At 39.4% G+C, this 15753-nt stretch overlaps 1 protein-coding gene across 1 annotated transcript; it reads right to left on the bottom strand.

The window, feature by feature from the left end:
- Nucleotides 1-3235: 3235 nt before the first annotated feature.
- LOC137672864 (kazal-type serine protease inhibitor domain-containing protein 1-like) lies at nt 3236-12274 on the bottom strand. Its single transcript, XM_068417281.1, has 4 exons — nt 11818-12274; nt 6028-6188; nt 4282-4426; nt 3236-3366 (listed from the first exon to the last, which is right to left on the bottom strand). The coding sequence occupies exons 1-4, from the start codon at nt 12272-12274 to the stop codon at nt 3236-3238; spliced, it is 894 nt and encodes a 297-aa protein (XP_068273382.1).
- Nucleotides 12275-15753: the final 3479 nt, after the last annotated feature.

The following is a 15753-nucleotide window of genomic DNA, read 5'->3' as shown; positions in this document are numbered from 1 at the left end:
GTAGGCAGGGAGCACTTGCTCAGCTGTGTGCTCAGCTGTACAGTGCAGCCGTGTGACTATTTGTACCTTATTTAATCATCAGTTGAATCATTTTAATCTCTGAGACACAGGCAATTGCATTTCTATATCTGATTTCTGTCAACTATAGCCCGATTATTTCAAGGGGGAAAAAAAATTGGTCTAGCTAAGGAATTAATGGATTCCTAGACTAATATCTGACAAAACTCCTGGGATTTAACACAGCAAGTAAGAATGTTAGATTGTGAAACTATCCCAGACTATGTCAGAGCCCGAGCCCAAAGGACAAAGCTGCATTGAGGAGTGTAATTTATTTAGGAACTTTTATACACCTCCTTTATCTTTACATGGGAGGGGGCATTGACACGGTGAAGATGCTTGTGTGACAGGCATCAACAGGAGGATGTTGTGCCATAAAATTCAGACTTGCTTCCATGGAAGATAACAACAAAATTTTTGCTGTGTTCAGTGGAAGCTGAATTAAAGAAGGGTTTTAGGTGTGCGTCACAAGATACAGTACTGAGACCTCCCTGTAGTATTAATATACACTTTCTAGCTCAAGTCTGTCTCATTTTCTGCTAGGTGGAATAAAACCAACTTCCTGAATTTGCTGTTACTTTGGATTATGTGAATAGATCTGTTGCTACGGGCAATGCATTCACAGTTAGATCCATTCATTTGCCATGCTGCTTAGAGAGGGCTGAATCTTCTCCATGCTTTTTTTATTTAAGTGACTTGATTAAAGCATATAAACAAAACCAGCCATTTCTGTCCCTCAAAAAGAATTAGCAAATGTTCAGGGTATCAGAGTTCCTTCTTTTTTTTCCAACACATCAGGATTTTTCCTAAAATGCAGTTTTCTTACTGAAAGGAATGGCCGATAATTTACAACAAATTATTAAATATATAAAAAAATACATATGGAGACAAATGCAATATATTTAATTTAGAACCCTTTGTTCTGGGAAGGTTAACTTTCTTTAAATAGACATAGTCCATCAGGCCAAACACTCGAAGACTGGTATTTGATATGATTCTGCTACACATTTTCTCATTCGAACATTCTTTTCTTTCTGATTCTCATTTTACATTAACAGCAGCAAAAGGCCGTGAAGAATTCTAATTTATATCTATGGCTACTGATTTCAAGATTATTTTCTGTGCCACATACTAGTCTATGCCAGTATATATAGCCACAGTTTAGTGATTGGGTTAGTAATCTAATTCATTCATTTGCAATGCAGATCACAATTGATCTTGAATATATGTCTGCAGATTAAATAGTTCCATAAAAAATACACACTTAAAAAAAAATTCAGTGATTTCTACCAGACAGTTTTATGTTCAAGTTAATATATAATGGATAAGCAAAAAAAGTTATGAGACAGATCACTAAGAAGACGAGGAAGAGACCATAACAACAAAATCAGTAGTTAAATATGAAGCAGTTTCATATTCCTAATTAAAACTAATTAATCTTTTCAATGATACAATGGCATGCTTTCTACTCATAAGTTGACAATACTCCAGGGAGTCTGAAACAAAATAAGTTATGCTTTGCTTGTTTGCTACCTGGACAAAGATCAATAATACCTCAGGGCAAACACAGTCTATAGCCAATCTCTTAATGTAATTCAAATTGAAGGAAAAATCTGCCTAATGGCAAAAAAAGCACAAAACAGCACATTAAAGGAGGAATATGTGATGCACTGTGTATATATTAAAAAATCTACACAGTATGTGTATGCATACAGTAAGATTGCCCATTAATTTCACTTTGAGTTACCTCAGTGTGTGCAGTAATCATTACATGGTTTTGTGCATTGGCTGAAGAAGGCTGCAAATACTGAGCCTTGACATGAGGATGCCTGAACTTTTGCTTCCTTAGTCATTCTTGTTGTTCCGTAATTTACTGCTATTCATCTGTCCTCAGCCAATGGGAACCAACAGGTGGAACTGCCTCCCAAAAGTGGTTTTCGTAGTTTAGTATCTTCCATCACCCATTAATGCAGAGCTAGCCTTCATGTAATTAATTAACAAAAGCAATTGGAGAAATTTTTCAGGGTGATCACTTTCCACTTTGAAGTCCTGTGTGTTTGAATTGCATTTCATTTGCTGTCTGGTTCACGCTGATCAAGAAGTGGTTGGGACAAGTTGAAAAATGTGCATGTGTTCTGGTGGGTTTTGGAAAGAAAGCGATGCCTGCTTTCCTGTCTGCCATTTCCAGAAGCATGGCAACGCTGAATGCACTGTAGTTGGACATAGGATAGATGGGTCAGATACAGAAGCAAGTCTTGGACAATCCAAGACAAGGGACAAATACTGTCTCTGTTGTGCAGATCTCTGTGTGTTTGAAGGGCACGTGCTGAGCTACAGAACAGCCACCTTTAAACTGCAATAATTCACAACAAACATGATGCTGTTCAGAGTACAAATAATGATCCCAAATCTTGAACTGTTGCCTCGGCTGCTGGGAAGAAGCATGACACTGTTAGGAGTAGCGCAAGAACTGTTACAAAAAGTCAAAAGGTGTGCTCGTCTGAATGCACAAGAAATCGTTTCTGGGTATTTTTGAGTATTGCTAGTAAAACAGCACTTGGTTTAGACTGTGATTGCTTCATGGATCTATTAAAAGTAAACAAAATAACCCCCCAAAAGACAAATAATGTACCCTTGATGAGACTAACCATGGAAAATTTCAAATGAGAAGGAAAATCTTGCTGAAACTTATGAGAAAACTTGAGCTAAGGAGATTAAAGACTGTTTTGCAACCTTCATACTCAGGCTTGTTGCCATGTGAACAATCTCTTGATATTTCTTAGTACATTACAGAAAAACAGAAATTGATACAAGGTCAAAATTTTGGTTAACTATGGACATTTTTGCTAGACAAATTAGAATGTTGGGAAGAAATTATAACATAATTTACATTTTAAAAATTAATATAAAATTTGATGCCTTCAGTATACTTAGTAGACAGGTGCATGTTTAAGAATTTTATTTTAACAGTCTAAATGTATGGATTTACAAGTGTTCTTATTTCTGGTAAGTAGCGTGATACACTTCAGCCAAAGTTGATTTTCAGGAAGGTGGATACACAAGTGAATATGTGTGTGTTATCAAAGGAACCATTTACAGCAAGAAACGAGTAGTAAATATAACAGAGTGTGAAAGGTATTGGACAACAGATGTATAAAAATTCTTATTCAGAGTTGTTTCAGTTTTCATAGTCCCCAGATTCATATTCTTCCTCATCTTCATCATCAGAATGGTCATAATAGTCCCCATATTCAATGCTGTAGCTTGCACTTCTACTGCCAGCAGTAAATGCAAATGCAGGAGATGAGCCTGCAAGACAATTGAATCCAGATTAAATTAGTTGTAGATAGGAACAAAGAGGAAAGTAAGGTTTTGGATCTGTAGGGCAAGCTCAGTGTTTCTGAATCCTTGTTATCTATTAAAAGGAGAGGGTTTTTATCTGATGACTTGACCTCATACCACCGAAGCTCATGATATAGGAGCAAATTTCTATATCATTCACATTTAAAGATGTTGAAAATACATTTAATTCCCAATACTAGTGAACTAAGAGTTCAGTCCTCTGCAGATCCTATGCACCTGAAAATATGACCAGAGCCAATAAAGCTTTGAAAACCACTTGCAGAAACAAGGTCAGTGACAAACTAGACCAGTGACAAACTCCTATAGACCAGGAGACAAATATAAGACAATGCATTTTTATCCTGCATTTGCCAGGAGACCCAGTTCTCCCCAGAGAAAGGAGGATGTTATTCTGCAGGTCTGGGCTCAATGCAAAACAATAGTAAAGCTATTTCTTACGGCTTTCCAAACACTCTCATTAAGGAGCAACAACTATTTCCTTCCTAATTTTTTGAAAAATAAACAGCTAAGCAGAACTGTTATGGTTCAAAGATTCCCTCAGCCACAACAGCTGTTGTTCTGGATGCAGCCTTCTTACTAACATCAAAGGACTTCTGTAGGATAAAGATAGTGGAATAATACGTGTCTCAGCTGTATGGCTATAATCCACAGCTTTCTGTTTTCTGGAAGCTGGTATAATTTGTAGCAAAATATTACAATATTAACCCGTTAGGGGATAAAGTAAAAGAAAAGCACACAGAAAAGTTAAAATATGGACAGCTTTAGGTAATTTCTCATATCCATCATTTGCATTCTGACAAACCCATCCTGTGCATCCTACTTGTATGCATTTTTATATTCTTTACATCAAAAAAAAAATACCATCAATGACTTTCAATCTTGCAGAGGCATATGTTGCACCATACTTATTTTTGGTGTGGCAGATATAAATGCCTTCATCTGATTTTTTGAGGCCTTGAATCTGCAGCCAGCCTGTCACACCATACTTCTGAGGCCCACCTCTTGCCTTTGAAAAGAGAAAGAAATAGTTGAAATTAAGGAGCTAGGAGACACCGTGATATTTCTCAAGACAATTGTGGTGGATTAAACATCATTCCATCCTTTGCTTTTTGTTTACTGCCATCATGCTTTGATTCTGTTTGTTTCTGCTGCCCTATGTTTCTAAGTTTTAACTTCTTACTGCTCTGTGCCTGAGTTCATGCTTTCCCATCTCTGCTCTGTAAACTTCATTGCCCTTTACAGTGCTCTCATTCCTGTTCTTTCTCATGCTACTGATTCCCAGCGCTCCCTCCTGTCTCTTGTCCCAGCACCACTTCTTGCTGCTGTTTCAAAGCATTGCCACCTGATCTCAAGCTCACGAATTTCTTCAGGATGACAGTGGCAGGTGAGTCTGGGTGAGTTGTTCAGGGCCTGACCAAGCTGGCACTCAGCGTTCAGGTTTTAATGGATTGGCATGACGTACCATGAGCTTTCACACTTCATGACAATCAGTTTCAACTGACTTGGGCTAAAGCCTCTTAAAGGGGTGAGCTTCCTTTTCCAAACAAATAACACAAAACCATTAACAGATGTTAACAGAGATGCTCTCATGCTGACTCTATTAATGAGATAGGTTAACAGGGTTCAGTTTAGCCTCTGAGGTGACCAGCATTTGGATGTGGCTCCTTGCACCATTGTTTCCGAGCAAACTTTAAGTCCACTAATCCTGCTTGTGCTCATGCTGCCTCTGGAAACATTTCTAAGTAACTGAGACTCTTAGTACTTCAGTACTTTTGGTACTTTAGCTTTTTCTGTGCTTTTTCTATCTACCTTTTTGTTCAGGTTGTGCCCCACGTCCCTTGGATGTTACCACTTTTGGGTGGTGTATCCAGAAAGCTAGATTGCCATGCATGTCTCTGTATTCTTTGTCCATTGGAGAAGGCAAGCAGCTGGAGGCTTTGGCCTTACTGCAGTCTGCCTGTACATCTGGCTTTGTTAGCTCATCTCCTTAGAATGTTATTTCCATTTAAAAGAATTAGCATTTTGATTTATTTAATTTTAGCTCCAGGTTCCAGGCTGTTTCTAGATTTGCTTGAAGCCTGTCTTAATGCCATTCTACTCTTTCCCCTCCGATTAAAACACAGCATCCTCCATAAAATGAGCACGTTTGTTTGCTTTCCTTTTGAACACCTCAGGGACTGAACCCAAATGGCAGGTCTCCAGAAACAGCATCTTGCAAAGGAGAAGTTTAGATACCTGCTAGTATTGTGCTTCTGCATCAAGCAGAAAAATTGTTGCCATGAGCCATCCTTCCCAGAATGTACCTCCTTTTAGGTAGTAGCCTAAGCAGTTTCATTTATATGTTCATTCAGATTTTTCCAGAATCACACCTGCATAAGGAGGATCTTCCATCTTTTCTTTCCCTGAAGCAGGCCAGATGGTACCCTGGCTCGGACTGCTAAAGTAATGATCCTTGCACTGACTGAAATCAGAATTCTTTACATAGTCAGAGGGCCCCTATTGGGAATCTATTTATTGCAACAGTATTCTATTCTGTAGGAGGAATTCACTGATTAATCCCTCTGCTCCTCATCCCAAACCACATGACATGGAAAACTCAAGTTTTACCTGTACTGAGATGTGGGCGTCATCTCCTGGCAGAAACATTTTATTCCCTTTTTTTTTCCATTCAAGGTGTGGCATAGGATAGGCTGTCACCTCACAACCAAAAATGACATCATTGCCTGTGAAATTCTGGACATCCTGAGGTGGCACAGAAATAACAGGAGCTGCAAAGAACCAACAGAATGGTGCTTTAGAAGACAGTAAGCAAAAGACAACACAAACACAAAAGCATATAACATTAATTCCTCCTTTACATGATAAAAAACAGTTTGCCTTTTGCCATCTCACACATTATGAAGAGCCATATGATTCCAAGCAGCTTTTAAAGCTCAGAATACCTTGTGTCCCACTAAAGATTGAACAGGCTTTTTAAAAACACTTACTTCAAAGGACTCGTCTGTCCTTCCCCTTGCACACGATCATGAAACTTAAGCTGAAATTAAAAGTTTAATTTGTATCCCGTGAACTGTAATCGTGCACTAGACTCAAGGCCCACCAGTCAAGCAGCCAGTACTCGACTAGACCTTCAGAGGAAAGTGAAATTCTGCAAGAAATTCTGCAGCAGACAATCACAGAGTAACTTGATTGAACATGATAGTTCTTAATTTCTGTTAAGTTTTGGTTAGCTTAAAAACTAAAATACTGAGATTGTGAGCTTGTCAAAATTTGTTTTCTGAGTAAATCATTGCCTTGAACTTGCTAAAATCTCATCGCCCTCTCTTACCCATGGAACTCGTTGCAGCAAGTTACAGAATAAGAGCATTAATACATCTCACATTTATCCTCAATTGCTATCAATTTCCTCTGATGTTATGAGACAAGTGATAAAAGTGATTGAAATGCAATTATTTTTATAAGGTGTTATGTTTATTATAATTATTAGATTTCCACTTACTTGTTTCCTATTCTCTTACCCTCATCCCCCTCCACTGTTTATTTATTGCCTCTGAATTGTCCTCTCCCTTTTTCCCAAAGGGAAAGCTGATGTTAACCACGAGAGGGAGCCAGTCCAGGGAAGTGAACATACTGAAAAAATTATCACCTGATGCATTCATACATGATTTAAATACATAGCCCTCTATAAGCATGTATGAACAGACTAAATGTTAACAGGAGATGATAATATTTAGCAGCAGAGAGCAAAATAACATATTTACTGTTATCACAGCTTTCCTATTTTGGAGATCTCTGCTTTTTTTCCTGATTTGTTTGTTCTCAGCAAGAAATGTTTTTCCTTCTAAAGTCTGTTTTCTCTCTATTTCCATACCAGTGTTTAAAAATGAATGCATTTTCTGGGCCATTATTTTCATGTATTTAATTTTTCCTTTTATTTTTGTACAGATCCCAGGTGCTTGGAAATAGAAAGTTATAGTCAATAATTAATATATTTTTACTTGCAATATCTGAATCAATATGTAGGTACAGCATTTATGCTTCAGCATTTGAAATTGTAACAGCCTGTTCCAGGTTTTCAAGCAAAGTTTCTAATACATTTCTAAGTTTTTCAGGATTTATATCTGTGCAGAAAGTATCAAATGCATACTGATTAAAATTAATTGCAAACAAATTATACAGCAAAGTATAAATTTCCCCATTTATGAATGCCTCATTAAACAATCCCGCTACTCTTCAAAAGTATGATTTTCAAACTAGGATACTTAAACCCTTAAGTGCTTGTTCTTTCATGAGAAACATACATTCAGAATCTGTATATTATTTCAAAAATCTTGTATTCAAATCAGCATTAACTGAATATCTTGGATGAGAAACTTTTTGCCTATGAACTTATCACATAGGGTCTGATACGAAAATATACTTTGAAATATTAAAACTCAGTGCAACCACGATCTTTTTAACAATACATCCGCTGTAGTTAAGCTTAAGGTGTAAAGAAGAAACCAATGTCTACGTTGGCTCACAGGAGTTCTTTAAATTATTCCTGTACAGAGACAGCATGAAAAATTTTTTGACTAGGCAGATGTTGACTGGTTAGTACTTTTGTTCTGCTGCTAACACACAGGTGTCCTACGGATGCACGGACAACACTAAAGTATTGCCAAGAACTGAGTCCTGCTTATGTGACTGTCCACAGCCAGGGCTCAGCCTTGTGAGGCTGAGGGCTCTGCCTTCAGCACGCCACATAAACACGTCCTTAGCCTCCAGGACATGAGGGTCTGAATTACAAATTTACATTATAGCTGTTCACGTATGACAAATTTGTCTAGCGCTGCCTACCATCCAGCAAGATGAATTCCACACTTGCAATACCCCTTCCTCCATGAACTGTAAGGATAATCCCGATCATAGCTTAGATGGAAATATCTCGATAGAGTTGGAGTTCCACCCAGCTGCATACTTTTATAGAGGTAGTTAAGGCTTTTCTGGACCAGGGCTGACCAGGACTGGCATCAAGTGAGATCAGACTCGGAACAGGTAGGAAGAACCACAGTTCTGATCTAACACACAATAAATACTTGCATTATCTACTCAAACTTGAAGTGTCTCCAGAAATAAAATAATACATGTCTCACAACACCATTTGCTGTATTTTACAGAAGAAAATTGAAGTAATGATGTATCATTTTAACAGAAATACACAAACTTCATTTTTGAGTGTTTCAAATTTTGTGTTCAGCCAAATTCTCCCATGCATATCTGTAGGTACTTTTTTGCATAACTGTGTCTTTAGAAACAGATCTTTACTGTTATGATAACCTGTCATTTTGATTCCTGGAGTAGATAAATTTTTCTTGGTAGCTAGAGAAAGCATTCTGATGTCACAGTGTCTTTGGAGGTGAATGTGCAATAGTTGCTCCTTTCCTTTTACAGTCCCAGTCATAAATTATCCTCATGAGTTACAGAAAATGTAAACGAGAAGCCAAGAAAAGTCAAAATACTGCTTCACATTTCACCATCAACATTAACTCAATATCACTGAAGACTAATGAATTAGATAATACGATTTTTTTTTCCTCTTAACTCATATTAATTTTTGCTAATCTATGTTTTATTTGATGAAAATGGCAGAAAATTTTGTGGCTTGTTTATTTGGTTTTTTTTACTCCAAAATTTACATTTAAAATAAATTATGTGACACAGCTAAATCTAAAGAGGATCACTGCTAGATTGTTCTGTTACTTCGTTAAATCATCAGCAAGAGAGGTTTGAATGTGAATGGGGATGGATTAAGTGTGGAGAATCTGCATATAATCAATGTACTTAGTAACCTTGGTAAATTATTAGATAAACTGATCAAAACTAGCTTTCAGGAAAAGAAGGGCTTTTTCAGTGTTTCTTTAGGGAGCTAGGCCTTTTTCTTCCCCTTTTTCTGGTGACAGCCGAAAGATAAAAGGCTCTACTCTTCTGATGAAAGGACTTTATTGTTATTTATTTATTCATTGGTTGCTGTATACAATTAATCCATTTGGCATCAATAGGAAACAGCAGATGCTTTGAAGGAGAAATAACAAAGCAAAGTACTTTGAGTTGAGTGAAGGTTGTATTTATAGCTTGGTACCAAAACCCCACAGTGTTCAGTGTTTGTTTCTCATGCAAATTGGAGTCAGCAGAAAGCGAGTGCCGAGTGCTGCAGTGAGGTTGCTGCTCTTAGAGCCAGACTCCCTGTTGCCTTTTGTCATCGGTTGCAGCCATGAAAAAACCAGTCTAACTCACAGTGCACTTCACTGTGCTGCTTCAGAGAGCTGCCATGGCAAAGAGGGGGCTTACTGGTGGACTCTTACGGGAGACTGAGGCAACGTGCCCCCAGGATAGCACCTCTGTGCCCTACTGCTTGCTGAAAGGCCCAGGCTCTTTCCAGGGTCTAAAACACAATCCACAAGCCCAGCATGGTCAGGTGCTGGTCAGAGAGGTTGAGAAGAGTGGCACTTGTGCTCCCCCTCCCCGGCGAGCCCAGCACCCACCTCAGGCTCAAGTGCTCTGCTGCAGCAAGGTGTATACGCCAGCTGGGCACTTTCCTCTGCAAGAGCCAAGGAGACAGGCCCCCATTTTTCATAACTAAGCTCTGCACAGCACTGACATGACTATGAACTTTTTCCCCCAGGCTTCTGTGCAATTCACTAAGTGAGCCATCCTAGGAAATTTCTCTGCATTCCTGGAGAGAGGGTGCAGCCTTTCTGGGGACCCAGGGAAGCAGTGGGAAAGCGCTGGGGGTGATGCCTGCATGCACAGCAGCTGAGTTCATTTCTCCTGCTTGATGAGCGGTATTACGCACCTCAGGGGTGACTGCAAGCCCTGGTGGATGACAACACCAGCAATTAAAAGTGATAGTACTTCCAAATTAAAGCTTTTTGTACTTGGCCAGTTCTGTTTAATTAAGGTGAGCAGACCATTGCTTTAAGCCTGTATGCCTGAACAGCTACCTCTGCTGCTAAGTTAACAGCAGTTGCTACTTAGTGGCCCTTCTAACTGCAATATTCCTGAAGGGGTTATGCCGCGAGAACTAGTGCTATTTTAATCCCAAATAAGAACACCTACCTGAGGGCTAACAGGCTTTCAGTCATACTGTGGGCTGGTACGCATTGAGTTTTCTGAATGTGTTTTTACTGACAAGCCTCATTTCCCAGCTTAATACCCTAATGGCAAATAAGGGATTCTTTAATGGATGTTTCTCTTGCAACTAGAGAAAGAGGAAAGAAGTCTGGTATTAGCTGTTCATCACTTTTCCTTTTAAGTGTTCAATATCCAGTGTTCATTCAATATAAAAGCACAGCATACAGTCTAAATTGGAGGCAACAGATTGCTAGCAAGGAGCGGGTAAAATGTACCTGAGTTACTCACATATATGGACCTTTGCCAGAGATGCAATTTTGGATTCCCAGAACCTCTTCTACTTAGTTCATTTGAGAAAATATTTCATTAACTTTAAAAAAAAAAATCTCATTCAGAAAACAAAAGCCTGTTCACTTTTTCCTTTTCATTTTATATTCATGTGACTTAGGTGAAAGGTGCCCACGGGTGAAGACTTGTAATAATGTGAAGAATGAGAACAGTGTGTGAGCAGGAGGCAGGATTCACCCATATAACCCGGCTGAGAATCCTTCCACTAACAATCATCGCAGAGAAGTGTTCATGAACTGTAAGTGTCTTTAGGGAAATGGTTTCAGTTTGATTTTGTTCTAATATTTGGATTTCTGTTTCATGGGTTAACTATATTTTATGATGATTATGAAACTGGATTATTTTGGACTTTTTTGTGAAAAGAACAGACCTGTTAATTAAGCCCTATCTTCTTCTATTGCCTCTACTTCACTGATTAGCATATATACACACAGGTGGATACACGCTTGCATACACATACATATATATACATACATGTACGTGTGTGTCTGTGTGTGTGTGTATATATATACATGAATGAGATCTGCCTTGCTATCACTACTTTAATATCAGGTCAGTCCTCATATAATAATAATTACTTGTCCAGTCCTCCCAGACTAACCTATCTGTTTACCTACTCCCAACTACACATACAATTTTTGTAGAAAATATCTCATACTCTGCTTATTCAGAGCAGAACTAGTCTACAGATCTATGGCTTATTAGTCACCATGTGATTTAAATCCACTAGTCTAATATAGAGGCTTATAACGTACAAGATTAAGTACCAGCTGCTGAACCACATATTTAGCACAAAGTAGTATTATAACAAAATAATGATAATTATAACAAAAATGCAGTATTTGTTTAATCAGGTTAGACTAGAGTGTCTAGTAACACATCTGAAAATAAGAATCAGATCTTTTTCCAGTTTGGAACTGCCTTTGTACACATTACCTGATTCGCATGGTCCTTTATGTTTCATGCTGATATTTCTTTTTGTAGCATAAGCCTTGTTGAATTGACAGATGTTCTCGTAGGTTTTCCCTTCAGGTCCGCAGACACTCTCTTGAGACTTGCACACACACTGGGGCTCGGGGACTTCCCCAAACCTTGCTTCATCAGTATCCAACCTGCACTCAAGGTTGTCTCCACATTGCCCGTAAAAATGATTGCCCTGATCCAAGTCGCAGATCTGACCTTCCACATTCCCACATTCAGGACAGCAGCCGCAGCGGTCCAATACAGTCCCGGCTGGACAGTCTTTAGGCTCAGAGCAAAGTGCCAAATTGCATTTTCCACAACTATCTCCTTCCCGTAACAGCCTCCACCAACTTCGGTGGTACAAGGCAGGGAAACTCTGAGAAACCTGCACCAGTACTACCAGTACTGCTGTAACCATCGGGTGCTTCATGTTGAGAATGCAACGAACAAGCAGAAAAGGTCCTTGGAATAAAGCTGGAGGGGGGAGAAAAAAAAGAAAAGAATGAGCTAGTGAGAGAAAAACATTACAATCCTTTTTTTGTTTTAGAATATAAATTCTTCTGCAAACACAGGCTTTAAGAAGAAATTAGCATCAGATTCCTAATCTGGAACTGATGATAAAAAGGCATACAAACCCACCGGCTTTTCTCTAATGCAGTTTGGAATGCGAGTATTGCTTGCACAGAAACCAAACTGCCCCTTCTGACAGCTGAGTTGAAGCTCTGTGAAAAGCTGTTTGCTCAGTGTCTCCTTGAGTCAGATTTGCAAAGCATTGCTCTACTGAGACAACATTATATTGCAGCTATTGTGGAAAGGGGAACAGAGTAAATTAGTGTAAAATGAAGAAATTGACTGCTATGAGGTTTTTTTTTCCGCCTCATCAGCTGAAAAAGATAATCACAAAAAGATAAAACGTGGGTGCAAAGTAGCACCTAAGATACCATTACCCTAGAGCTTAGCCAGTGCTCTATATACTGGAGCAAGGTTTAACACCAAATTTCATCCATTAATGATCACAGCTAGGGGGTTCTGAATTAACAAGTTACTTACAGGCTCTTTACAAGCAAGGGACAATCCAAGACAGCTGGAATTGATTTTAAACTCTTGGATTTAAGATGAGAGGTGCCTAGACCCATTAAAGAACCCATTGTTCTCTCTAATTTTGCATCTTTTCAGTGTTTATGGGTGCCTGTGGTTTGCAACCCAAAATAATGTGGTCCATGTTTAGCTCTAAGAACAAAGTACAAAAGGTTTAGAACATAGACAAACATGAGCAAGCCACCACAACATCTGTAGGCACACCAGAAGGAGGTTTTGCTGAAGTATTAGATGCATCGCTCATCTTTTCGTAGCACTTTTTGTCATCGTTTCTTAAGATGTACTTAAACTGTGAGTTATGAAGGAGGATGAAAGAGGTAACTCTGATTTTTCTCCTGCTTTTTCTGTGCATAAATTTCTGCCAGTACAGGGAGATGGGTTTGTAGTCATTTCTCGCCAGTGTTGCACTTTTCTTTGTACATCTCAGGATTTAGGCATGCTCCCTGTCGTCCTACCTCATACCAGAAAACTCCCTTCCCTTACAGTGCTGAGATTTCTTGCTTATAGACCATAGGCTGCTGTTACCACTATTCAAACCATGTGCTGCTCAGCGGAGATGCATCTTACTGTCTGTTGGAGGTAGAAGTGGAGCATAGTGGACTTACAGACCCTGCAAGTATGGCTCAAGGATCACCAGTCCCTACAAATGAAACATCTTTGTGTGTTTGTTAGCTTAAAATAACTCCACGTGCATCACATTTTCAAGACAGATGTATAAGACGCTGTTAACAAGATGAAATAAAAGAGAAATCATGCTTGTGCCTACTTGTCCTGAAATCATGCACAAGTGGCTTTTTCTACTCTTTTTATATTCATGGTGCTTAGCTGCTTACATAAACTTAGCGAAGGATGCATTTTGTTGTACCCACCTTACATCCTCTGGTCATGTCCACAAAGGCAAATATTTTGGGGACGTATGTTTACTTTCCATCCTAAACATCTCCATGGCATTTCCCAAGTTCAGCTTCATACCTTCTGCACCAATTGAGATTACCTCTTGCTTTGAGTGAAGTAGCCGGCTGCTTCAAAATCATGTCCTTCTCCCAGACTGCATATGATCTAATTTCCTTCTGGCCTGCATTGTTGGAGCACTTCTTAAAGCCAGCCTGGAGAGACCTACAGGGCGCTGCTTATTTCCCTGTGATGGCTGAGCTAATTCATATTCTGTAATGCCTGGTTTTGCTTCGAACACAGAATCAGACTGTAAAGGAGTAAATTATGTAATTGATGCTTTTAACATTGAGAGTCAGAAAAAAAAGTAACCACTGAATTTAATGGGAAATTGATTTCTTGTCCCACCTTCTTACTCTGTTTAATGTGTTTTATTTCACACTTTCTCATCAAATTCTAATTGGACCTTTAGTTTTGCATTATAGGGTCTACTCATCACTGTCTATTTTATTATTTTTGCCTACAGCTGTAGGGGATGAGTATCTATAGGACAAGGATTTTCTAAGGCTCATACAAAGTAAAAAAATGTTTATAGTGGTGAAAATATACATGCAAAATGGAGCCAAAGCAGGGAGGGGCTGCAGGCCAGTACTGCCCCTGTTAAGGTTGAACTTTGCCTGTTGTCTTCCAGGAAATGTGTGATTTGAGGGCTGTAAAACAGACATATACAAGGAAGCACCTCCTGTGTCCTGGCACTGAGGAAACCCATCATAAATATCCTAGAAAGCATTTTTGGCATTTATCTGACTAATGTAATCTGAGTTCTTGGTGGGTTCAGCCTTTAAATTAAGAACTGGATATGCCTGTGTGTCTCGTTTGAACAGCTGCTCCTTGGCAGGTGATCTACAGCTGAAGGTTATTTGGCTACTGATTCCTGAGCTCACCTGGAACAAATTGGGGTGGGGAGAGGTTAAAGCACTGTGGTATGACATGGCGAAATGGCCTGACAGCTGTCTAAAATGTCTTTCATTAGCAAGCCAGCTGTGACAAGGTGGGAAGAGTATTGCTGTAACTCTCCACACTAGATGGATATGTGGCAGGGTCAGAGCAAGGGGGATAAAAGGGGAGCAAGGAAAAAGAGTGGGATGTGCAGCTGAGCTTGAAGTGGCACATCTAAAGGCATAGTCCCATCTGGTTCAGTAATAAAATATGCATTATTTCAGTATGTCTCTAATCCATGAAGCTTGCTCTGGTGGGTTTGGTGGAAAAAAGTGTCGATTTTCATCACAAACCTTGAATTGTCTTAACCCTAAATATCTCCCAGAACAAAACACAAGCAGCAGTGGATTAATGTCACTAGTGGACCTGCAAGACAGGCACCAAATAACCCTGTCTGCTTTTCAGACACCATCCCCCAAATGCTGCCTGGAGACCTGACAAGCAGTGCAGATGAGGCCTCCACACCCCTCCAACAAGGGGAGGAGGTGAGCAGCTGTAGTGCGTGAGGGGAGCTTTCTACCATCAGCTGTGAAATAAAGTTTTGGTGAATAATTTCTTTAACAGGCAGGTTGAACAGCAGTAGTGTCCCCTTGGTCTCAGCAGGCAGAGCAGTACTGGCCATACAGTGATTTCTCTCACTTTTTCTGGATATTTCCTTATGGCGTGATCAGTGCAAGGAGTTCTGCCACCATCTTGTGGAAGGGACAACAGCCGAGTTGGATGATGGGCAATGAGGGGATATGGCTGCTTTCTGTACCCTCAGACTGCATCTTCCACCTGGACATGGGCAATGTCTTGCAGAATAATTCCTGTAAGTGAATTGTTAAGGAAATTGTATTCCTGTTCATTTCCTGCCTTCTTCTTGGGGCCCAGTGTTATGCTAAGCTGCTGACTTGTATTGTGTTATTCTACTTTGCATGG

Source organism: Nyctibius grandis, chromosome 22, assembly GCF_013368605.1.
Source record: "Nyctibius grandis isolate bNycGra1 chromosome 22, bNycGra1.pri, whole genome shotgun sequence".
NCBI classification, from domain to species: Eukaryota; Metazoa; Chordata; class Aves; order Nyctibiiformes; family Nyctibiidae; genus Nyctibius; species Nyctibius grandis.
This window is presented reverse-complemented; position numbering and strand designations above follow the sequence as displayed.

Coding starts and splice junctions, on each gene's coding strand:
- LOC137672864 (XM_068417281.1), bottom strand. CDS start 12,274: ATGAAGCACCCGATGGTTACAGCAGTACTGGTAGTACTGGTGCAGGTT. Junction 6,189..11,817: donor TAAAGGACCATGCGAATCAG/GTAATGTGTACA, acceptor GGTTCTTTGCAG/CTCCTGTTATTTCTGTGCCA. Junction 3,367..4,281: donor AAGATTGAAAGTCATTGATG/GTATTTTTTTTT, acceptor ATTGTCTTGCAG/GCTCATCTCCTGCATTTGCA.